This window comes from Pagrus major, chromosome 6 (assembly GCF_040436345.1).
Source record: "Pagrus major chromosome 6, Pma_NU_1.0".
NCBI classification, from domain to species: domain Eukaryota; kingdom Metazoa; phylum Chordata; class Actinopteri; order Spariformes; family Sparidae; genus Pagrus; species Pagrus major.
In genome coordinates this window covers 18,894,573-18,920,270 of record NC_133220.1, presented here as the reverse complement: position 1 = coordinate 18,920,270, position 25,698 = coordinate 18,894,573, and the positions used below count along the sequence as shown (strand labels likewise).

Below are 25,698 nucleotides of genomic sequence, written 5' to 3'. Positions count from 1 at the left end.
GCTTTCAGAACATTAATATTTGTAATAGTAATTAGAATCATAACAATATGAAGAAAACTAATAGAAACGTTCAAATCAATATGTGTTTCTCTGTAAACTGGTACTTCAGCGTTTCATTTTTTCCCCCCTACCCGCAAACAGAGAAACAGTGCACCTTGAAAATATTTTTTAATACTCTTTCATTCCCAGCATTGTAAGGTGAGGTGTAAATGACAAATATAGATTCCACTAAACCATACACACAGTCACAAAAAGTACAAAATTGTCTCACCTTAATACACAAATCTGTTTAGAAAAAGGAGAAACAAAAGCACTATACAGTTACTTGTGCAAAGACAAACAGCTATGTGCTAATATTTAAATACCATTGGTATAGACTGAACCAAATCTTTATTTTCTTTTCTCAGGAATCCCTGACATGAGGTAAAAGTAAGTTCTTTTTCATCTTTAGTTTAACACAACTTTTAAAAGTGTTTACAAAATAATGCATATCTTCAGTTCATCAGTACTGTAATTGCTACGAATAGTACAATGTGCCTGTTATGTGCATTGGTCCTTTTATATGACAGTCATCAACAAAAGGACTAGAACACATTTTTTTTATACTCACAAACAATTCAAAGAGCCCTTTCAATGTGCACACAAAATGGAAAACCTACATTTTCATGACAGTATTCGGTTGAATTAGAGTACAGGACGCACTCGCCTACAAATCAAACACTCATGAACAACAGATCACATTAACCCTAAACATCCTTGGTGCTAATTCTCCATGGTAACGCCTGAAAAAGCCCACCTCAGTTTATCGAATCCAGTGTCCGTACTTGATAATTGATCAAAAGATATTTTGTTGTTCAAACCTTTGGGCTTCACTTGTTCCTTTTTATGCATCCATTAGTTTTTCCCTCCTCATCTCATTAATAAATATGATTAAGGGGAAACACACGACGTCCAGGTTCAATCCTACCTAATCCCTCTCAAAGACTTCACTGTGGGACACTGTGACAGACAGGTAAGTTGAGACAATGATATGTTGTCACCGTTGCCTAACGAGGTATACTGTATGCAGGAACCAGGCAGGCTGAGAGAGAAAGGGGCGGGGGGTTAGTATTGCTTAGCCTCTCTCCAGCATCCTGACACCAGGACACCCTCTGTCCTTAAACCTACAACACACGTTGGACCGTTTCTGACCTTTGGATGTGTGCGTGTGTCTCCTGCCACCACAGGCTCCGAGGCCTCACACACACTACATGAAGGCTGAGATGTGATTGCCAAGATTCAGTACAAAGGTTTAATGGAATTACACCATGATCAACGAAGAGTATGTCATGGAAAATCCCAGCACAAGCTATGAGAAGTATGAATTTATCCCTGTTATCACCAGCTATCAGTTTTTCTTCCTTTCAGCAGCAAAAAGGCATTTCAGTAGGGGCTGACGAAACCTAGGTTTGACTCTGAAACCAACTAAAAAAGCAGCATTGTTAATGCACTATGCATTTTAAATTCTTGTGCATGCCCTGCACAAAATATGCAAACAAATGTTTATCACATCTGTATAAAATTTCAGCACTGGATCCTGGAGGCTCGCCTTCTAAAAATGCTCCTTTAAAGGGGGCTTAACCTTATGCAACTGGTGTTGGTAGAATGAAGTAACACATGTACCTCTATGCTAAGAAATCAAAGCCATTTGCATATCTTGTGCAGTAGTGTTGTCACACAAGCAGAACCTCTTAAAAATGCTGTTTTTATAGGCAAAATAAAGGGTGCATATTAGCAAAAAAAATAAAAGGCAAATGAATATCAGAATCTTGTATCTAATAAAATAATGCAAGTCTGCTTTTATAGAATAACAGGAGTCACAAGGGTCCATATTGCTGATCTTTTAAATGATACATAATTACAAAATATAGAATATCTCTTTACAAAGTTTCTTTTGTTATATAATACAATTTACAGCATATCAACTATGAAATATTAATCAGGCTATTCTAAAAGTTTAAAATAACCTGCCTGCTAGTGCATTTATCACAAATGCTTTTGTCGCTTCAAAAGAACATATCTCAAGTTGAATGATGCTATAAGTAGGACAGCTAGTTCCTGCATAATCTGGTACAACTCTACAGGTGCTCTTCACTTTTTGACTCAGCTGTATCGATCATTTAACGGTCTGTTCAAACAACAAAGGGATCAAGTTAGACTAACGACTATGGGAGGAGATATGCCTTTCTTTGCTTGCATTGAAATCTTGCATGATATGCCAAACCTTAATAAAGTGACCGAGGTAATGACATCGTACATCTGATTGTCATCACCCTTAGAGACCCGCCCGAGAGAGTATCTCACACCTTTGCCACTTGGTCCATCTTTCACTGGCATCAATGTCCTCATCTCTGATTGGCTGCAGGCTGAACCTGTGTGTCACCTCCTCTGACAGGAGGGTGCAGTCAGTCCCTCTGTGCTCAGCAGGAATGGTGTCTGGCTCTTTGCTGTGACTTCCTTTGCTGGCAGGTGGAGAACAATTAAATGAACAGGACTAATGTGTCTCTCGTCTATATGCCTTTTCTCTTCAATGTAAAAGGCACTTCTTTTGGTCAGAGCCAACAGATGCATTTCTTTTTTTTTTAAATTTTCACGTATTTAGTCTGTCAAGGTTTCTAGTTTGCAGATTTCTCCAGCCACTGCTATAAAGTTGTGATGCAGATCATCTCATCTGCCAGGTCCTCCTCATAGGGAGCTCTCGGTTCTGTCTCTGGCTCCTCGTCACTGTAGCTGGCTGCCGTGTCCTGCAGTTCATAGTCCCTAGGAGTCAGAATGGGGAACACGTTGACCCCGTTGATGGCCGGGGTTATCCCTCCATTCAGCAGGTGGCTGGCTGCGCTCTCCATCTCATCTATTGTCATCTCACACGCATCTGCTATCTCGTGCTTTGTGGCTGCGACGAACTTGGGGTCCTTGGCGTATCTCCCAAGTCCTTCTGATATCAAAACCTGCTCGACAGAGGAAATATGTGTTACTTATCTTGTTTTACTTTTCTTGCTTTCACTTTTCTGTAGCATTAATCTAAAAATGTGCCTGTGGGATCAAGCCAAGCCTCAAACTCACCGCTTCCACAAGGCTGGTGGCGCTGCCTCTCTTCTGGTGGTACTGGTTGTGGTACTCAGGTGGCACCTGCAGGTGGACCGGCGAGTATGTCCTCTGGGAGAACTCGGGGTCGTCCGTGTACCAGGAGCTCTTACGCACCGACACTTGGCTGCTAGCAGCACTCCCCCTATGTGGGTGGTCCACACGGATGAGAGGGGTGTAGTACGGTGACTGGTCTTTACTGGCCGGGGTGGCAGGGGGAGTGGCCCAGGAGCGGGTAGAGCGGGTCGGGGAGAGGCGGTGGGCTCTGCTGGAGTCCAGGCCTGCTACAGCCATAACCTGATGAGTCAGGAGAGACACAAACATTATACTCGGCCGCATTTTTCTTGTACTACTCTGTGACTAACAACTACTGCCTGCTACTCAGGGAGGATGTGTGCACACATGGAAATCGGAAAAGACTTTTTCAATTTAGAGAGAGAGGAAAGTGATAAAATAGATCCAAAGAGTGTTTAAAACAATCTAAGTGAGCAAACAGTACAGGTGAGACATGTGCTTGTGTTACCTGGTGCTGCATAAGGTGCAGTGGTAGAGCGGTGCGCTGATGTGGAAGCTCGTCCTGGCTACTTTGTCTGCGCAGACACTCAAAGTTGAAGGATGGTCTCCTGTTACCTGAACGAGTCAGGAGGGGACCAGTGAGTGACCTCATGCAGGAAACTTTGATAGCATGCAACGTTGCAAAAACAGCTCGAAGGATGAGAAACTGGATGAGTGGGTGAATCATACAGTGAGTGTTAAATGTTTTGGTACAAGTACATTCAGTACTGGTGACTTATTTTACCCTTAGCTGCATGGTCTAGTGTTTGTTTATAGCTAGCCTACAGCCTGTTGTTTTTAAAATGCACTCGCACCAACCAGAATGTTACTTTAAATGATAAGGTGATAATACGAGTCTCAATTTGGGTTTTTTCCCTTGAAGAAAATCTGTCTTTTAGAAATCACCTCGAGCTCAGGATGAAGTTTGGTTTCTATCCTAGAAACAAATGCTGTTTTTCTTTTGGGGCAGGGAAAAATATATATCAAGGAACATTTTATTCATCAATTGTATGTGGTGATATTTTATATACTCATGCAAATTCACCTTCTTTGATAATGTAGGATTCAGTGTACCATGCTGCACTACTACTTTGTCACTGATTCGATGATTCTATGTCATTTCTCGAACCCACAACGTCTTTGGTCAAAGTGTTTTTAAAGCTTTTGCACCTTCATCTTGGTGTGAGCTGCAGAGAAACCTCAAACTTGATTATTTGATAAGTATGGAAGATAAAAAAAACACTATTTGACTATTTGACCACTGAATGTGTCTTGTTACTGAACACTGGTAAAATCATTGTCTTGATGTCACTTTTTATGCTGCTTTTGTGGCCAGGACTCCATTGGAAAAGATATTTTGAATCCAACTACAAGTTGAGATTTTGGCTATTTTGCTTCCATAACAGGTCGTCTTTCAGACTAGAAAACATCAGAAATACACATTTAGGTGTTTTTTTTAGTTCAGATATCTGTTCTGGATGTTTATAAATGTGTGTGCATATTTAATTAGATAGCACCACTTGCATATTTCATCTAATCTTAAATATCAGAAAGCTTTTAAAGGAATAGTTCAAATGTTTACCACTTTCAACATTTTTTTTTGTCACAATACACATCTTTAAAGTTTGTTTTCTCAAAATGTTTGTTTTTCTCATATTCTGAGGCAGAAAATCTCTACTTCAGTAGCACTTACATACAGAAAACTTTACTGTTTTATAACTATCTATAGTAGTGAGTAGTAGTATAGTAGTAGTTACAGAGGGGGTTGTTCATATATTTATCGTAGCCCGATTTGTATACATTTTTTTGATAAAACCATGACGAAAATGATTTTTTATGGCTGGTATGTATGTATTTATGGAGTAATAAAAAGAGATATCCACTGTTCAGTCAGAACTTTTGACCCTTATATGTCAACAAAAGGAAATAAGAATTTTGAACCTGGCTCATCCAGTGTTCAGATTTCTGTTGTGGAAATTTCTGCAAATTAGCTTATTTTAACTAGATAATGTCTCATTTGCGTATTTAAACATAAATTACAGAAAAACCTATAATAATGGAATAATAATCAGAAATATCTGTGTTGACAAATGAACAATTCACATGTAACTCATGCTGCAGGATGTAGTTACCTTGAGGTGTGGCAGGAAGCAGCCGTCTCTTTGGCGACCTATGAGAGTCTCGGTAGAGAGGCTGCTCGTCATCGTCATAGTAACTGTCAGGGTGATGGTAACCTTTGGGAGTCTCATACTCTGTGTCACTGTTCTGATACCTGTCAACAATACACAAAAACATCTTTGTTTATCTATGTTTTATGATCTAAGCAGGCTAAAGTGGCACAAACGATCTCTACATGAACTCAGCAGGCAGTCTGACAGACTCCTACCTGTCCCCTGACAGCATGCTGTCATCTTCATAAAACTCCTCTCCGCTGTAATACTCCCCGGAGAAGCGGTCTTCATCAAACTCCTCCTCCCTGCGGATGGTGGGGTGGCGTCCATCCACGCCTCGGGACCTGACGAGAGGTGAGAGCACAGGGGTCAGAGCGTGCACACGCTGCTGTTCAGACGGGTTACTGGAATAGGGCCATGCACTGCCATGCAGACGCAAGCCTCCAGGGGTCAGCGATGCAACTGACCACCCTTATAAATATTAACCACAGCCAGACCAAGACAGCAGGCAGCAAGTTTAAGGTTGAAGAGCATCACTCTGTCATCTAAACATCCCATCCACTTTGAGGTCCTTCACTACATTAATTAAAACACTGATGGTTAAGGATCATGAGGTGAATTAAGTGTAAAACTATGATGGTGACTAGCAGTGAGACTTTGATAAACATTCTCATACACTTCCTTGTTTTCGAGCATCTGGGTCCTTCTTCAAAGCAAGCACGTCACTTTGACACATGCATAAAGCAGGGCTGCTCTCAGCGATATGCTGGCCACTAACATTCACATTATTTCTCCTTTCACTTTAAAGCATTGACACAACTGCATCATAACAGAAGCAGCTGGTAACCTGACAAATGGCTGGCCAGCATATAGCACATAACACTGACTTAGCAAGGATGCAACCATTCACTGATCCAAAATCAAGTCAAAATGAAACAAATAAACATAAAGATAAAGTCCTGCTTTTGCTGTGGAGACATACTGCTGGAGCCAAACCTAGAAAAACATACCTAACATAGGTCTCATAGTAGCGCCTTCTGTCCAAGAAAGCAGAGGGATGGGTTGAGAGAAAGCATTTCGGTTAGGAAGGAGAAGGGAGGAGAGAACACAGAGAAAAGGGCGGAGAGAGCGTGACACATATATATCATACAGTATATGAATCATATACAGCATTCTCATATATATGTATGAGGAGGACAGAGTGTGATGGCGGACGTCGACTCCAGTGTTGGTTGACAATTCCATTTTCTCTTTTTCTGATAAGAAGCAAACTAAAAACCGTTTCTCTTTCGTAAAGTGGCAGCAATGAAATTGTCCCCCTAACGTATTGGGTGCTAAAGAAAAACTGGATACCAACACTGGAGCGGGCTGACTGAACAGAGCATGAGAATCCAGGAGATAAGTGTTCTTCTGGTCACTTATGAAATTAACTGTCAGTATGAAAGTAGGCTGGTGATCCATTATGAAGTGAAGGGTTTACAATAAAGGTTTGTGAAACGGGAAGGTTTGATAAGAAGCTGGGTCCTGCCTGTGGAACAAACATACTTATGCAACAGATAATGTGCACAGGTCTTTTCATTACAGCAAGCACTCGAGGCATAGAAAGTAATACCAGTGTTATTAAAATTTCTTCAGTTATGTGCTGTCATACAGGCTGAGCAGAGTAACAAGAAATACATTTTAAAACTTCTGCAGTTGCTTTTTTTTGTTATCTTCCTGCTGAAGTTACGGCCAAACAATTAAAGGGGAATCCATAATCTATAAACTCTGAAACTCCTAAACGTACTGTCATATGTTATCAAATCTATATGAATTATTTTTATTCTATCACCTACAGTATTTTTTGAGTAAGTATTAAGTATTTTAGGTTATCTCCTAACTCCTAATAGTTTTGGAGGGAACTTGTGAACCCTGGCATTAAAACAACTAAATCCCAGCAAGAGAAAAGGTGACAACAACAGGCTTATCTAGTGTTCGTAGTGTCAGTTGTCAGTGTCAGTGATCTGTTTTGCCTTCAGTGTTACAGCTACAGCATCGTGGCTACTTGGGAAATATCTTGATGCGATGGGACTTTAATTTCTACATTTGGCAAGGTTGGGAACAAGAAGACCATCAACAAAAATGTGCTCAGAGATCTCATTCTACATCGATTATTTGAACCATTTCTGGGTAGGAAAAAAAGGCTGACGCTCATTGTGTGGATACCTTTGACCCTGGGGTGTCCGGGGCTTGTCGTAGTCGTAGTAGGAGCTGCGATGACCTGGGTAGCCATTGGGAGGTGCGTGTTCGTAGTAACGGTGGTGTCCTCCGTTGGGCAGACTGGACACGTTGGCATTGTTGAGGTTGATGTTGGTGGATTTGGGAGACTTGCCGTAGGAGTTGTGGTGGCGGTGGTGATGGTGGTGGTGGTGGTGATGGTGGTTGGGGTGGGACATTGCATTGGCTCGAGACAGACGTCCCACCGGCTGCTCCATGTGGGCGTAGTGAGGCGGAGGCTGCACCTGTAGAGGTCGCTGTGTGGCGTTGGTCTGATGGCCGTTGGATCGCCGATGACCACCGTTCATGAGATGGTTCCCGAAGAGTCCGCCATTACGCTGCGAAGGAACGCTCAAAGTAAAACCACCAGGGCTTCGACTTCGTACAAAGCAGCAGAACAAATGTGCTATTGATGTTAAGTCTGGTTTTCTTTTCAGAAACTGTATGAGCAAAATTAAGTTCAGAAGCTGGTTTCATGGCGCATGAAGTGAGCAAAATGAATGCATTGTTTGTAGTTTGTTGGAATTGAAATGAAGGAAAAACAAAGGAAGCCAAAATGAACAAAAAGCTACATATTGTAGCAAAATAAAGACAGAACATCTACTACATATTTAGCTGATTAACATTAAGTAACTTAACAAGCACAATATTCAAATGTAACATTCCTCCTGTCATGTAAAATTAAATCAGTTACCCTATAAATTTCCTCGTCTTCCTCAGGAATAAAGTCTACTAGCTCGTCATCCTGCAGATCACATGATATCGCTCGGCGAATTTCGGGCCCAATATCATGCAGCGTGCGAAGGCCGGCCTGTAACCATGACAATAAGAGGGCTAAATGCTACAGCGGGGGGAACTTCATCTTACAACTCACAGCAGGAAAAATCTGACATCATACAGTCACAACCACCACACATACTGGGCATACACACACCTGTGCTGGGATACTGACATTTACAGTACTGACGGACTGTGAGAGATGAGAACACACAGACAGACAGATGTGCTCTCCTGAAAGCAACCAGCTGTGAGGATTACTTAGCTGAAATGTCTTGTGTGGCATCCAGCTGTGCTTGTCTCACATATGCTGCAGTGTATGCTGTAAACAACTGTTTTTTCATCCTTTCCTCTGTTTTGTAGGTGTACTTAACCAAATTAGCATAACGTACACAAAAATGTCATTATAAATGAACCGAAAAGCTGTTTACTGTTGGATAAAGATATATGGTGATATGTTGTAGCCATATATCGTACATAATAAGGTAACAGAAATGGCAACAAGCTTTGCATGTGAATTTCATGAATGGATGAGTGAACTGTGATGCACAGAAAACACATGAAGTGATGGCTGGAGACGATGACACACGCTTAACATCAACATTGATGATATTCAAAGACGCAGAGACACGAATAACAAGTTCACACTGGAAACATATAAATCACAGATTCATACTGTACACCAAGATCATGAACAACCTGCTGGATCATAAACCATAACATTAGCACACTTGATGATATTTGAATGAAATGCACAAAGACAAAAACAAAATAACAACGCTCATATATTTCCACACAGTGTCAAGCTCTCCTCTCTCTCAGTAAGAAACACACAGACACCGTGAGACTCACCTGCAAAGCGATCGCCGTGTTGTTCTGGGAGGGGTGAGCACCCACCAGGCCTTCCTCTTTACGTTTCTTGAATTTCCTAAAGTAGTCCTGTATCAGGAAGGTGGCATAGAACTTCCCCACGGTTACCTCATCATCTGAGTGAACAGACCACACAAATGCTTCCTGTGTCAGCAGGTCACTACACACAGCACCGTGGGAGAGAGAAGGAGAGACTCTTCTCCTCCCTCGTCCATCCTCCTTCAAAAAAATGCAGGTCCATCACCTTTGGACTGCAGACATGTGAGGCACTCTTCAACCCCAATCAACCCCAAAAGATTTAAATCCAAATTATATACATCCATCTTGATGGTGTATATACTGTACCTCGGTGTGCACCACCTGATATCCTTCGCTGTGTTTCAAAAAGAACAGAAGATCAAACTCCTTGTGTTGTTATTGTGCATGAAAAGTTAGATCTTTTACTTTATATGTATGTTTGTATGAAAAATGACTACTTCTACTGTAATGTTGGACTACTGATGGAGAGGACAGATGAGCAGAATTCAGGTCAAATAGAATAAACACACAGTACGATTAGAAAATAATGCTACTTTTCAGTTAGCTGCAATATTTTAGATAACATTAATCCTAAACAAACATTAATCTTTGAGAATTTATTTTAAGTGTATGAACCAAACTATTTTGGAAAATGTCTGAGAATGCCATTTAATTTACTACTTTAGCACATGCAAGCAAGCAGATCTACAGTATGCATCAAACATGTCAGTATGTTTGCATTAATTCACCTTTGTGCTCATGTATGCCTTTGTTTTATATGATGTGTGCTAGCCTGGGAATATTGCGCTTTTTAAGGAAATGTTCTTCATAATCTTTGGCCCATTTGATTAGAGTGTTTGTGTGAGAATCATTCTGAAGCAGGGGTCTGAATCACTTTGAACAAGCACGCTGGGGACAGAGATCGGAGAGAGAGGCAACACTAGTTCCATGCCACCACCCTAAAACAGAACTGCTTCAGAATATTCTGAAGTGCTTCAGAGATTTGGATACAGAGATATAAGAGTGTGAGAAGAATAAGCTGTCGAAGCTCAAGCGGTGAGAAAAGAGACAAACGAGAGAGTCAGAGAGGGGAGAGGCAGGTAAAGAAGGAGAGAGACAGAGAGATTAGTGAGAAAGACAGAGAGCATGCTCTTGCACTGTGGTCTATACGGCCATGCAAGCCCAAAGCCCAGCGGACAGTCGGTGGCCTCCATCAGCATCCAGGGCCGGATCAAACACACACATGGATAAAGAGACACACTGCTGAGGGGGCAACCAGGAGAACATGAGCAGAGCAGAAACAGCATGATACAGCTTTACCTCTGAGTGAGAATGTGTGTGTGTGTGTGAGTTTTTATTTAAGGATATAGTTATGAAGGAGCTTCCTGTAATTTTATGCAAACAGCATGTGGGCAGCATATGGTGTGTGTGCGATTTAAGCTGCTCTAGCGTGGTGTGTGTGTCAAACTGTAACAGAAGGACTAAATGTAATTTCATTGAAAGACACAGGTCGGTTCCACTAACCACCAGCAGGGGGCACCACTTGATCCAGCAGCTTCATGCTGGTTCTCTTCCAGATTTTCTTGATGACGGCTCTCAGCTCTTCGTTGGCCTGCTCTAGATTACCTGCACCACAGGGACACAAACGTCCCTGAGAAACCAGCACTCCAGTTCACAGCCATTTTAAATCCAGGCGAGCTCGTAATTACAGGTAACGGAGAATGTTCAGTGAATGCATCAGTATTTTTTAGTGAAGCTCGTACCTTCTGTTTTGATCTTCAGGGCGGTGCGCACCAGTGCAAACAAAGTGGCGTTAAACATGACTGTGCCGTCACTGTTCAGAGGCATGTTCATGGCTACCAGCCTCTGAGAGAGGAGAGCAGATAGAGGCCTTTAACATGGTAGAACAGGTCGGCTTAATGATCAATATTGTGCATTTTGAAAATTAGATAACAAAAGAAGGGAGGAGCAGAGACCTTGCAAGCGACTCTGTGAGGACACAGTTTGCCGAAGCCCAGAGGAGGCTGGATACGACGAAGGAGTGTCACAACATCCAGATGTTTAATTCTGCCCCTGTACGAAGAAAAGATGAAAAAACAGACGTAAGACGCTATGACTAAGTGAAAGACAAAAAATGTAATTCTTTTGGATACTGGAGATAATACAGCACATACTTTGCCTCTGGGTCGTACTCTGACCAAATTCTCTTGAATTCATCGAGGTGGTGTGGACCAAGAATGGACCAATCACGTGTCAGATAGTCAAAGTTGTCCATGATGACGGCCACAAACAGATTGATAATCTAGCCGGGCACAAGAAAGCTGTCTTACATACATTTGCTTAGTCTCATCTTATTAAGCACAATCACTAGACACGGAACATTTGTAGTTTTTGAACTGTAGCCATACTTGTCAACACTTCAGATTATCCCAGGAGACTTTATTGCCCTCTCCCAGTTTGCTAGCTGGGGTCACAATTCTCCCGTATTTCTCCCGATTTAAGAACAAATTTCACACTTTTTGCCTTTTTAGTTATCATAAGTTCTCATCAGTTTCTGGCACTGTACAGCCTGTAGTCTGCTGTAATGTTGCGCCTTGTCCTCCTCAGTCAGTGAGAGACTGACAAAGAAATGAAGAGGAGAAAGAATATTTGTACAAACTTCAGACACCCCGGAGAGAAGAATTCCCATTTCTTTTGTATAATTTTAAAGGAAAGCGACTTTAATTCCTTCTTTGAGGTCTCAAGGTTGGCAAGTATGGCAACAGCAGATAGAAAGTATAAAAGCTGGCTATCAGCCACTTCAGAAAGAGCTGTGAATTGTAACAAAAGGTCATTGTTATGTGCTTTTCCATGAGCGTTACAGACTAGATCATTTTTTTGGCATGAGTGGTGACCACGCTGTACTTTTCTGCAAAGGATGATGAGTCTTGCTTGTTGCTCTCACATTCACACTGATTACAGATTATTATTGAGCATGTTATTGTGTATTGTAATTTTTCAAAATTTCGCACTGCCACTTTGTTTAGTCCTCTAATTATTGGAAACTATTTTGTTTTCCGAATATCTGTAGTGTTGCCTTGGTGGTGCATGACCAAATATGTAGAGCTAAATAATTAGTATTAAGCCAAACACTGTTTCATGTTTGTGTGTACCAAGAAGGCGCAGAGCATGTAGAAGGTGATGAAGTAAACTATTGCAAATCCACTGCCACACGTCATCTCTTCGCCGGGGTTGTAGTCGGACTCCGGGTCACACAGCTTCCCCGGCATGCAGGCTAACATGATCTCCTGCCACGCCTCTCCGGTGGCACATCTGGGAAACAGACGAGCAAGATAGACACAAATAAATCACTCGAAAGGTAACCCACAAAAACTTAAAGATCCCCTCCAGTATGTATTGAGACATACATACGAATAGTCTGCATGGAATGTGTGTCTGATGTTTTCCCGCAAAAAGTATAATTTCCCTAAATCCTACACACCTGAAGAGAAGGAGCACAGCCTGAGGGAAGGTCTGGAAGTTGTTGTTTCTGTTGATGTGCGTCCCGTCCACCATAGCCACCTTTCCAAACACCTGAAGCACAAGTATTACACACATGAAGTTAACTGCAGCCTTACAAAAACAGAGGAAAAATATTTTCTGTCACATGTAGTTACCAACCTGCATGCCGATGACAGCGTAGATGAAGAACAGCATGGCTATCAGGAGAGCAACATATGGCAGAGCCTTCGGGCAAAAGAGAGGAAAGAAAGTAGATAAACATGAGCGACTTTGCACAATATGTACTTTCTGCCGCGAGGGACATTTTCAGAGTGTTCCCTCTGAGGAGGATGTAGAGCCAGATCTTCTGGAGGCATAAACACTCTGAGTCACTGCTGCTCTGATTCAGACCTGTTTAGTGACGGGAGGGAAGCTCAGAGATTAATTTTTAATTTTTGGGATTAAAAAGTGGATTTATCTTCATTCCCATTTGCACAGGTGACCTCCATGGTCGGGTGTTTATGTGCTGTTATGCGACTGCAAACTGGAGCCGGAGGGAAGTGTACTCCATGAAGACAACGTTACCGAGGGGCGTGTGAGGCGTAAATGCAAATACGCAGCAGATACACTCACCCTTTTGCGTGTTGTTGCCCGCTAGCTTTCGGCTAATGTATGGTAAAGTAATCTGGCTGGGGGCAAATAAACACTATGGCAAGTAACACAAATAAACAAACATGATCAAGTAGTCAAACTTGCTTCGATGGTGGTAAACACCACTAAAAAACCACCATTGCTGATGAAAATCTGTCTGAGGAGACTCCAACATTACGACAGTCGCATTCACAGACTGGATTTCTCTGCAAAACTCTACAACATCTAACATATTATATCTTTAAAATGTCCAACAGTCACTGACTGACTGACTTTACTACGCCTCACCTGAAAGGATTTGATGAAAGTCCAAAGCAGGGTGCGAATGCCCTCCCCTCTGCTGAGGAGCTTGACCAGCCGCATGACTCGAAACAGACGGAAGAAGGTGATGGAGATGCGAGCGCTGTCCTCCGTGTTCTGTGGAGAATCAGTGCAGAGTCAGAGGACAGGAGGGTAATGATGTACGTAGTGAACACAGAGCATCTGGCTGTGCTTTACGGGATGATGAGGTCTGAAGTGAGACCCCAGAGCCAGATACATATGGGCTGAGACAGCAGCACTGCATCTTTACATCCGCATGTTTAGAGCACTGAATTTGAGCATGGATTAGTTTTCTGATGTAGCGGTGACATCTTTTAGATGTTCAAAGTGCAGGTTTTACTACAGCATATACAAGCCTGTAGATTTTAGGCAATTTCTGGTCGAAACCCAATGGAGCAGAGTCTGTAAAACAGTGTAGCTGCAGCTGATATGTTTCTCTTAGTCTGCGTCCAAAGCACTGTCAGGAGCCCTGTCACTGTACAGACCTACAGGGGAGGAAGCAAGGAGGCAAGCATGCTGGAGAAAACCTTGCCATACTTGACAGGACACATCTGCACAAGCATGGCACCCTCAGTCCAGAGTCACTGCATGCGGAGTCACAGTGGGGCCAACCCGAGCGGGTCGGCCAGGAGGTTCACAGGTCAGAGCTGGGTGACCTGATCCCAGGGGTCATCCATAGGTCACTACCCCACGCAAGAATGATGGCAGAGACCATGTAGCTGTGTCAACAGTACAAACGTGGGGAGCGGCCTTAAACCGCTCCCACCTAACAGGACACACAGCATCACGTTTGAGTGACACACTCTCCTTAGAAATAACATTTAGGATTATGAAGCAAATTTTTCTTTTTTTTTTTGTGGAAATGAACAAACAAAACAAATGAGGAAAAAAAATACAGAAATGGAAACCTTACCATGAGGAAATAAATCAAATAGAAATAAGCAGTAGATCATAGGAGATGAAGAAAAAATACCAAACAAAGAAATGCAGATCTAAACATAGCCCTAAAGAGGAGGGGGGGTGGAGCATCTTACCCCCAGCTCATCCACCTGAGGAGTCTCCGTTGGCTTTAAAATCAAAGACCTGTATTAATGACTTGCACAGAGACCGCTGGTCTCACACACACATTGGGCCAAACATGTAAACATTACATTTGAAAAGTCTCAGTCAAGACGTAGACAGAACAGAGTCACTACTCGTCTCATTGACGGGACAAAACTGTCTTATCGTTTCACTATGACAAAGACACACATTCATGTATCACTGTCTATGTACACACATCAAACATTATCTAAACACTTTAAAGGACTGCCACACAACAGGTTTACAGCTTTACATTCTCTATGTAGGGCTTGCATGTCAGGCTGACGAACAACATAAACTTACTTAATAACTTAGTAACATGTAAGACTGGCACACAACTTTATCACTCCCCCGGTGTGATGGTCATTACTGACGGGATTAAATGGACTGTATGGTTGAGATGTCTCTGCTGAGCTTTAGGAGATGTGAATGAGAAGTCGACTCGACTGACGTAACAAATGATGTGAAGTCATGTCATGATAAAAGCGCCGGCTGCTATCCTTACAGAGCCTTGACTCATGGTGGACTGTTTGTCTCCTCTGGGTGGCAATGATTTAATGTGAACCAAGTATTTTGATTTTTTTTTTTTTCCCGTGGCTGAAATGAAAATGCTTGAGACGGTTGAGCATAATAAAATAATTTGATTGTCGCTCACACAAATCCACACTCATACACAGTTATCGTCTGGCAATTCAATGTCATTAACAGTAAATAACAGGATATCAGTAGTGTTCAGCGAGCATTTGTACACAGACAAAGTCCAGGTGCAAAAGTAAATTAGAAACATCGATCACAGTGGTGGTGGTTAGGCAGAACCTGTATAACGATAATGTGATTTTTGCAAAAGAATGAGATTAACTCAGCACTCGAAACAAAGAGATACTCCAGACAGATATGGCTTCATTCAAATCCCTCAGCACATTACTCGACAGTATGAGGTGCAGAATGAGCAGAGATGATTAAAATAATGTAGAATTAGCTTGAGGAGGTTCTTTAGGTAATCCTGGCCACAGCGTTGATGGAGCATGCGTTCAGCATTGCCACGTTGCTGGGGGGGGAAGCACTGCACGCACACGCAAGACATTTTTTTTTAGATGATGAGGAGCCATCGATGAACTCATAGCAATGCAGCAACTCATGCATGTCAGTAGTGCCCTGCAACAAAACTGCCATAGCAGGGCGCTCTCACAGTCCGGTGCAGAAAGAGGTGAATGAACAACAGAGGAGGAGAGAGAAAGACATAGAGGGAAGAGCAGGAGGGGGGAACCAGAGACCTGATAGAAATCAGACAGATTGAGTCATACTGGAAGAAGAGGAGAGGCAGAGAGGTGTAAAGAGGGAGAGAGAAGAGAGTTTCACTGTTGGAGTGTTCATGCACCTGACTGGAGTCTACACACCTGCGCTACACATGAGCTCCATTCTGAGCTTTAAGAGCTCACTACAGGAAGACAGAACAAAACACAGAGACAATCACTCACAGAGACACAAACACAAGATCATCAAAGAACCTCAAACTCAGCTGCATTAAACCACCATCAGTGAAAGTGTACAAGAATGAAGTCTAATCCTTCTGATCCGCTCATGGATTCTTACCTGATAACAGTACGCTGAAAGGATGCTCAGACATTTACTGTCACTTGAGGACTGTAACTGAAGCCTGATCTAAATTTTAGTCGCTGTTTCTATCCAGTTCACACCATGACTTATCTGTTTTAGCTAATATTGATGCATTAGATCAACCACCTGTGACAACGAGCTAAAACACAACTTTAAGGAAAGTTAAAGAAGACATTTCTTTCTTTTATTTAAAAAAATAATATCTCATTATGATTTCAGCTTTTCAAGTAGGGCTGCACAATTGATTGAAATTCTACTGAAATAGAAACATGATCAAGTCATAGAAGCTGTAATGTTTGATAAAGCTAAAACATGCTCATAATGAAGTACCGTAAAGCTGCAGAGATGTCCTGGCCGACATCTTTGTTTGGCACAAACGCCAACAAATGTCACCTCATCATGATAATAATTAATAGTTAATAGTTTTTTCAGTGAAAACAAAAATTGTGAATCAAAAATGATCATTCCCACCAATCATAGCTCATATCCCAATCATAATATCTGTCAAAATAATTTAAATATAAATTTTTTAACCATCTTGTGCAGCTCTATTTTCAAGCAATGCTTACGTTTCACAGATTCTGTGTTAAAACTGTCCTTAATGTTGTGTAGGATGGACGTTTCCAAGCTCTGAGCTCCAGGGCCATTCTGTCTGGAGGTAAAGGTCGAGGGGTATGGCAAGAGAGAAAGGACAAACTTCACAAGGCTCTATGGGAAAAAACTGACCGGAGGGGAATGGAGCGGGTGGCCAAGCGCCATCTGTGAGAGGCGGGACATGAAAAGGATGTTACAAAGGAATGAGGTGAATGGTTTCCCAGCATGCATTAGGAGAGGTCGCAGTGGTCAGAGTGAGCAAGCAATAAATTAAAATGCAAACCCATTATAGATCAGCTATTAGAAATGATTAAATGATAAAAGTTTAATATCTGATCTCGCCAGTTTGCTGCATGACACAGACAGCAACAAGTACATGCAACGCAAACCACAAATAAACATAAACGGAGGATGAGAATGCCTCACAAGAACCAGTATGACAGCCCTTGTGAAATCAACATCAAGTCCCCAACAGTCACATCACACACACATTCATTCATTCATTCATTCATTCATACATACAGCACACCTTAACATACACACTGTACACATGTAAAACACACATGCAGAACAATAATAATAATTAATAACCACCACCGTATGTTTTAAACAAAGTTAGTGCTTGTTTATACACTCATGCAGACACACATTTCAGAACTGAGAAAACACAGAAAACATGAAATATAACTCCAGAAAAACAGCACTGCAGCTCAGATACGAGAGCACTCAGGAGGGGGAGGGTTGGGGGCAGATTGAGTCTTTGGTACGCTGCATCTCTAACAAGCACCTTCATCACCATGACTGTTCATCTGACACTTGAAATTTGGTCTCAAAGCCTTCCTGTCTTTGGTTTGTGTATCTTTGCCATTTTTGTACCAGTTACACTCAACTGCAGAACAACAAAGCTGATCACAGACGTTTAGTCTTTGTTTTAGGTTTTTTAGTGAAGAGCGAAGCCTTAAATGGGATTAAATGGGAGTATTTTTGTAGTTGCTCAATGTACAGATTAAGTAATCTATTATGACTTTTATTGCTCTTTCAAAGCAGCTGACTCACTGAGTTTGATCAATATGGAAAATCAGTGTGTTACTATTCTCCAAAATAACAAAAATCTATTTTCGCCTGAGTCAATAAAACATTAACTGACCAATTTGGTTATTCATCCACTGTAAAGGGGTCCCGAAGATAAAGTTGTTATACACCACAGGTTACACACAGAAAACATTTTTGTTCATTGCCATACTTGCCTCTACAAGTTTCTATGGAAACAAAACGAACAAGAGTAAGAATTAGAAAACCACATCAAAAAATCATCTTGCTCTGAACCAAACAGGCCTCAGTTCACAAAGAAATGTGAGAAGACTCCTGTTTTGGACACATATTTTCACTGCCAGGGTCCGAGGGTTTACAATCAGCATGTTCATCAGAAAATTATGTCAGGATTCCTGCAACAAACAGTACTGCAACACGTGGATAATATGACATTTAGCAGAAGCAAAGATCCAACACGACAGGCTATATGAGTAAGTCATAGTACTGTGGATGTAGCACTAATAACAGGATGTAAATGAAGGTCAAACTGAAGCTTTACAGAATAAGCCAATGGCACTTTGACAATTATGAATGCCTTTTCACAAACAGAGATGCAAAGTTTTAGCACGCTAACTATCATGATGAATATGGAAGCTTTTACTACAGTTGACCAGATAACAATTTAAAATGGAAAATAGTTCCCTGAAGAAAATCTGAGGGGTCTTCAGAAGGTAAACAGAAATAAGAAAGTTTGTTTTGAAGACCTCTTAAATAATGAAAAAAATCAGAGAAGAACAAAAAAAACCCTCCTTGAGTCGACATGGCTTCATTTTTAGAGTCCTCAAGACAAAAAGTCTGGGAACCACTGCACTATCAGTTTTCAACAAATAATTCTGTCAGTTGCCATGTGGCTTTCCTGAAAGGCTTCAGTTCAACTCAGGAGGCAGAAAAAAGTAGTACTTACATTAACTTCAGTGATAGCGATATCGACGACGCTACCAACAACAATTAAGGCATCAAATGTGTTCCAAGCATCAGCGAAATAGTGCTGTTAATGCATGGCGATAAATGTAAGGGTAAAGATGGGAGTGAAAGAGAGAGGGAATATAAAGGGAGATGATCATGATCAGGGAAGAGTGGAAGGTAAAGATGGCCAACGGAGTGAATGAAATGGCAGGGTCAGGGGAGGACAAGAAGAGAGGGAAAAAAGGAGATATAGTGTTACGAAAGATTAGACAAAAAGCCAGAAATCTGAGCCAGTGTGAGCCGAGGCGGCCCCGACAGAGGGAGGCGAGAGATCAGCGGGACTCGTTGAAGCTGAGCTTACTTACATCAATCTCACTGAGAACAATGTCTACTATGCTGCCAATCACAACCAGGGCGTCGAACACATTCCAGGCATCCCCAAAATAGCCCTGAGTGAGGTGGAGCGAGTGGTGTGCAAGTGGGATGTGAGATCAGCACAAAACAAAAAGTCTTTATTCTTTCACTGAAATTTATAAGGACTTATTCTGATAATTCAAAACAGTGAGTCTAGAAAAAGGAGAAAGTCAGCACTGCACCCCACACTCGGTCTCTTACTAGCATCCTGTCCTTCTTCTCAACACAGAGCTGTTGGGCAGCACAGTTGAGGGGGAAATTAAGGGAAATCATTCACTGACTGAATCCGCTGCTCCACTCTTAAACATTTCAGCAATAGTTCAACATTTTATGCGATCAGACGTTTGTTCACTTGCAGAGTTTGATGACAGCGTTGAATCCACCCTCATACACGTCCACTAAATATGAAGCTACAGCCAGGAGACGTTAGCCTAGATTGACATAGAAGACTGAAAAACAGGCAGCTAGCCCGGCTCTGTCCCAAGGTAACCAAATCTGAGATATGTCAGGTACCAAGAACACGTTTTTAAAGGAGCTTGCTCATGTTAACATTGTGAAATGTACATACAGTGTATGTTTAGGTGTAGGCACGAAAATTGCTTCAAAACACTCAACATCACTGTCTGTGTGCTAACAATGTAGCACAAGAGTGACACAGTGAAACCAAGTTGTTTTTACCCAACCAGCCATTCTTAAATATCCTCGTTTCACAGGAGATTTAAAATTCAAATCTACTACTAAATACTAACGAGATAGAGTCAGCATGTCTTGGTCCTGGAACACAACCAGAGCTCAAAAATCCATAAAAACACAGTGTTACGGTTTTACAGCAGTTATGTGCGGGACTATTTCTCGGCCTGGAGCAGTGATATCCACCTATCAACACCACTGGAGCTCACTATTAGCACACTATGACCTCCTGGAAGACTGTTTTACCTTTGGACAGAGCAAGGCTAGCTGTTTCCCATTGTTTCCAGTCTTTGCGCTGAGCTACGATAGCTGTAGCTTGATTTTTAACAGATGGATATAAGTGTGCTATTCATCACCTCATTTAGGTCTCTGCAGTATTCTCGAATATTCCTTTGATACTTTAAATAAAACTGTGTAAAATGTTTGTTAAAGTAGGTAAGTAACACTGTGTGTGTGTTTAAGGTACATTTCTGTTTGAGTTAGTATGTGTTTGTGTTCTGGTTGTATGAAAAGATGTATGCAGGTCGACTCACCCTGGGTTTGAAAGCAATGAGTTTGAGAACCATTTCCACAGTGAAGACAGTGGTGAAGACCATGTTAAGAATGTCCATCACATAGTTGAAGAGCGCCGACTGGCCGTAGTGCTGCAGGACGGCGATAAAGAGGGATGGTTAAAGAAAACTGAAGCAAAGGGAGCTGCTATTATTTCAATATTCACTTAATTAATTTTAGACCAAAAAAGAAGAACATCGTTTAAAAATGAAGTAATAGCATTAAAAAGACCACCTTTAAAGCTTCTAAGTGTATATTTTCATTGATCATAGTATCCTTCAAATGATTCTGAAGGTTTATGTTGTGAGAAAAATGAAACAATCTGGGTGAAAATCTCAACCTCTGCTTTTAAACTAAATAAACATATATTAAAAGTAGGTCTACTGAATAACCCTTGCTCTCACATGCAATCTCATTCTTTTGAACAGACATAGAGCTGATAGGTTTCAGTAACGTAAATACAGTGTGACTTCTTACCTGTACAGCCAGGCAGAGCGTGTTGAGCATGATGAGCACAAACATGATGTACTCAAACCCAGTGGAGTTCACCACATACCAGAACTTATACTGGTACGGGTTCTTAGGGATGTACCTCCTCAGTGGACGAGCCTTTAGAGCGTACTCCACACACTGACGCTGTGCAGACATATACAAAACTGGTTAAAAACACACTTCATACTACATTTATATGAGCTACAGTTAGCTTTTCTGAGGAATAAATATTCTGAGTCTACAGATAAATGTCAGAAAACATATTGAAGCATTTTCAGGGCTCAACATATTATATCTATATATTTCAAGTGTTCCCGCAGTTTATTTTTTGACCTAACACACACATAAACACACATTCTGTGAACCTGGTTCTGACTCTGACCTGGTTCTTGTCCAGTTCACAGTTTTTGTACTCTTTCTCTCCTTGTTCCTGAAATGTGACGATCACGAAACCTACAAAGATGTTCATCATGAAGAAAGCAATGATGATGATGTAGATGATGAAGAAGATGGAGATCTCCACACGGTAGTTGTAAATGGGACCGAGGTTCTCCCTGTTGGAGTCGATCGCCTTGTATAGTAACCTGAGAAGAGAAGAAAACAGAACGCGTTGGATCCGAGTTCTCTGGATGTCATCTGGGTTTTGTTCGGTTCTCTTAGAGCACTTCAAATTATGAGCTTTTGTTTTTCAACTTTTATATTTGGTGTTGATAATACTGAGTACTGAATTTTCAAAGCTTTAAAATAGGGATTCAAAAGTCTGAATCTTACGCAGGCCAGCCTTCAAAAGTGGACACAGTGAACAGAGCCATCATAGCCATGAGGACGTTGTCAAAGTTGAAGTCGCTGTTGTGCCACAGTCGTTTGTGGATGGTCGGCTGGTTCACATCTCCATCTTTATACAGGATGTAGGTTCCCCTATGAGAAAGTGTTGCATGCAGGTTAAGACCGAGACTCGGATAATTACTGCAAGTACTGTGAAGGAACAAGATGAGTAAAACTAACTTGCACTCTTCTGGGCTGGACTTGGCTTCATCCGTGCAGCGATAGAACTTTCCCTATGGAGGAAAAACCAAACATTTTTTTAATTCCAATTAAACATATTTTAAAACTCTGTCTTCATGCGTAATACTACATTTTTTTCAAACTCTGACCTTAAACAGCTGCACCCCTATGCAGGCGAACATGAACTGTAGCAGAGTGGTGACGATCATGATGTTACCGATAGTCCTGATGGCCACAAACACACACTGCACCACGTGCTGTGAAACAGAAACATACACTTTTGTAAACTGCGGTGTCCTTACTGCACGGAGAGGTCTAAGATTGTAGTTTTTAATGTGGTAAAGCTGCAGGACGGCTTTGTGATGAGGTTTCACCTTCAGGCCTTTGGCTCGGTTGATGGCCCTCAGGGGTCGAAGAACACGAAGAACCCTAAGAATCTTCACCACTGAGATGGCCGAGGACCTGAACAATGGAGACAAACGGGTGCAGTGTCAGTTTTAAAGCAAGACATTCTCGGAAAGGATCGATGAAGAGCTCGTTTTTTTAATGCAGGAACTTTCTGATGCGGTGGATTTTGCAGGGCTGACCATTACTGACTATTTAAACAAAGAACTTGTGGCTGCTACAACTTGTTTCCAGCTTTATTAACACAATAAGATGCTACTAGAATCAATAGTAGGACAAGGGTGGACCATTTCTTATAATGTTCACTGAGAACAGGTAAAGATATGTTGGCAGCTTCCTGACTGATCTAAAAAGAAAGAGATAAAGAGAGTAGCTAACAGGATAACAAAGAGAGTCAACTCTTAACCACTTACAACAGAATTAAATAACCATGATACACACAGCAGATCAGATCATTAACAGAACAGATTTCAGCCTCCTTTTCCACCTCTTCATTGTTTTATCTATTGTCAGCCTCATTTGCCTAATTTACACAATAATAACGACACGCCATCAGTATCTTCTAATAAAGGCTTCAAAATGAAATATAGGCATTAGCCCAAAATTATTATTTCAGATATAACAGGCCAAGAAGATGACGCTTTAATTGTTAAAACAAAAATCCAGTATTGTGCATCCCTAACAAAAGCTGTGCTGTTCAGAGAAAATCAGTCTGCATGTGTGTGTACTCACTGGATGCCAAAGGAGACGAGGGAAACTCCCACCACCAACAGGTCCAGCAGGTTGAAGTAATTCCTACAGAATGCTCCTTTATGGAGGAAGGCTCCGTATGTCGTCATCTGAGGAGAGGACAGAGGAAGTTAGAGGAGCAAATGATAAAAAAAAAAACAAAACACTTTTTATCCAACACGCGCTAGACTCACACAAATAGTTTCATTCCCGCTCCACACTTCAGAGGACAGAGACACACAGTACGAACACATTAGGAGAAACATATGCTCACATACATCACTCTCCACCTTGCACACGCACACACTTCTCCACACTCTTTTTGATCACTCTGATTCGGGGTGGCGAGCTCAGAGCAGTGAAAACAGGAAGCTAAATCTACCCTCGCCACCCCCACGGCCCTTAACTACATGAATGTAGTAGTAAGTCATTCATTTCACAATCGACTATGGGATGAGGCAATAAAACATGCATTTTGTTGCCGCGATGTCAGGGATATTTACTACCTGCAAGAGCTCTAGTTATAGTGATTGGAAAGTTGAAATGGCCTTACTGTCACATTCATGCGGACCGTCATCTTAAAGCACATTCCATTATGTTCTTTAATAGTTGAGAATAAGGGGAAGCAGCTCCCAATTCAAAAACTTTCAAGAGTTCAGCAGGCAGAGAAGAAAAACCGGCCAAAATAACTCTTCTTTCAAATAATAAAAGTAAAGGATTCATTTTCCGGGTGCATGTAAATGTGGAGCCTCGCAGAGAGAGACAGTGCTAACGAGGAGCATCAGAGAATTTTGAGTAAAACAGCGATTAACTTTTTTTTTTTTGCCACAAATGGCTCCAGACACAACTCCACATTTCTATGCACTCAGTCAGGGAAAGCAGACTGAACCATGCTCGGCAGGAACATGGTTGGTTTTGCCCCCTCTTTTATGGATAATCTGAAGAGCAGTCAGTACGAGAGGCATGGAGTTAGCTTTGACTGGAGTTGACTTTGCGTCTTTCGAACACCTCCCTGCAGATGAAACTCAACTTCAGCCAATGCCTTAACGATGTTTGAACAGCCCATTAAAATGTGTTGCATTGCACAAAGGGGTTGCATCATGTTTTTTACATAATCTTGCATCATCAAAATCATTTCAGCGATGACTGCCCGAATGACGTGACACCCATGTGAGTAGAATGTAATGCTGATGTGATGTTTCCTTCCCCCAACTTGAGTTTCTTTGATTTAAGCAAATCTCGTGTTTGTGTTAGTGTGTGCAAAACTCCAATATTTAGTTTTGGCTTTTTTTTTTTAAAAGAGGTGCCATGAATAAAAAAAGTAAATAAGAGAAAGGAAACAAACAAGCCAGGTTGTACTGAGTGGCAGGTGACACACAAGGAGAGAATGCAGCAAGGCTCTCGTTGTCATTTAAGAGGTTACCTTCAATATGATCTCAAATGTAAACATACTAGTGAAGACATAATCTGCATAGCCTAGGACCTGGAAGGCAACGAGACGTTTGGAGTGTTATTGGGGTGAGGTTAGTCACAGCACAGACAGGGGACACAGGGCATTTACCTTCAAAACGATCTCAACAGTAAAGATAGCCGTGAAAGCATAGTCAAAGTAACCAAGTATCTGCAAAAAGCAACGTAGATGTTTAACAGAGACAGTTCATCGTGCAGCGTCATACATCATTATGTATACAAGATGAATAAAAATAAAAAAATAAAAAAACATTTGAAGCTTTCTCTGGAAGAAGATTGTTAGAGAAACACAGTCAATTTTTAATTACATGCACAAAGAATCTCGCAGTATATTTAAATTGACTAAAACTATTAAAATCAGTAGATTGTGCTGAAAGTTAAATACAAACATCCCTGAAGATCCCTAGATTGCTTTACACGACTGTGCCAGTGTTTTTGCCTGTTTTAGCTCATAACATATAAATTGCATATACTTAAAGGTGCAATATGTAAGACTTTTAGCTGAAAACATTCAAAATTAACTTAAAATTATCAACTGAGAGTGAAGAAAGAACAGGTTTGACATAATGTCAAAGACAGCTATGTATTGTGTAGCAGAGACATCTACTGAAGTTAGCATGCTAACCATCGGGCCTTCATAGTCAAAAACCTCCTCCTCCTGGCGGTACAAAGCTCCTGTGCTACCGGCGTAAACATCAACTTTACCCTGGTAGTCCGGCTAGCTGCATGGCTAACTGAGCTAGCTAGCCAACGACAGCTACAGTCATGGATGTGTAAAGAGAAGTTAGCGGTTGCTGTGGTGATATGCTGCTCCCTATTTGTTTTGAGGATGAATTCAATATGTGGCCCATTCTTACATAGTGCACCTTTAACATTAATGCCAAACAAATTGTAAAATTACTTTAAACCTGCTAGATAGCAAGGGAGG

General features: G+C 41.4%; 1 protein-coding gene across 1 annotated transcript in view; it reads right to left on the bottom strand.

The window, feature by feature from the left end:
* Positions 1-2,681: 2,681 nt before the first annotated feature.
* Positions 2,682-25,698, bottom strand: part of cacna1da (calcium channel, voltage-dependent, L type, alpha 1D subunit, a) — a 66,964-nt gene continuing 43,947 nt past the window's right edge. The window contains exons 20-49 of the mRNA XM_073467837.1: positions 24,862-24,921; positions 24,724-24,783; positions 23,304-23,410; positions 22,541-22,628; positions 22,316-22,423; positions 22,167-22,219; positions 21,933-22,079; positions 21,544-21,745; positions 21,147-21,305; positions 20,651-20,761; positions 19,012-19,095; positions 18,263-18,274; positions 14,756-14,788; positions 13,689-13,817; positions 12,930-12,995; positions 12,751-12,842; positions 12,422-12,581; positions 11,444-11,571; positions 11,246-11,342; positions 11,033-11,135; positions 10,794-10,895; positions 9,234-9,367; positions 8,299-8,415; positions 7,554-7,942; positions 6,359-6,385; positions 5,564-5,692; positions 5,310-5,449; positions 3,647-3,753; positions 3,103-3,420; positions 2,682-2,987 (exon numbers count right to left, since the gene is read on the bottom strand). Of these exons, the coding sequence (XP_073323938.1) occupies positions 2,682-2,987; positions 3,103-3,420; positions 3,647-3,753; positions 5,310-5,449; positions 5,564-5,692; positions 6,359-6,385; positions 7,554-7,942; positions 8,299-8,415; positions 9,234-9,367; positions 10,794-10,895; positions 11,033-11,135; positions 11,246-11,342; positions 11,444-11,571; positions 12,422-12,581; positions 12,751-12,842; positions 12,930-12,995; positions 13,689-13,817; positions 14,756-14,788; positions 18,263-18,274; positions 19,012-19,095; positions 20,651-20,761; positions 21,147-21,305; positions 21,544-21,745; positions 21,933-22,079; positions 22,167-22,219; positions 22,316-22,423; positions 22,541-22,628; positions 23,304-23,410; positions 24,724-24,783; positions 24,862-24,921 (3,768 nt within the window). The remainder of the gene's footprint in view (positions 2,988-3,102; positions 3,421-3,646; positions 3,754-5,309; positions 5,450-5,563; positions 5,693-6,358; positions 6,386-7,553; positions 7,943-8,298; positions 8,416-9,233; positions 9,368-10,793; positions 10,896-11,032; positions 11,136-11,245; positions 11,343-11,443; positions 11,572-12,421; positions 12,582-12,750; positions 12,843-12,929; positions 12,996-13,688; positions 13,818-14,755; positions 14,789-18,262; positions 18,275-19,011; positions 19,096-20,650; positions 20,762-21,146; positions 21,306-21,543; positions 21,746-21,932; positions 22,080-22,166; positions 22,220-22,315; positions 22,424-22,540; positions 22,629-23,303; positions 23,411-24,723; positions 24,784-24,861; positions 24,922-25,698) is intronic.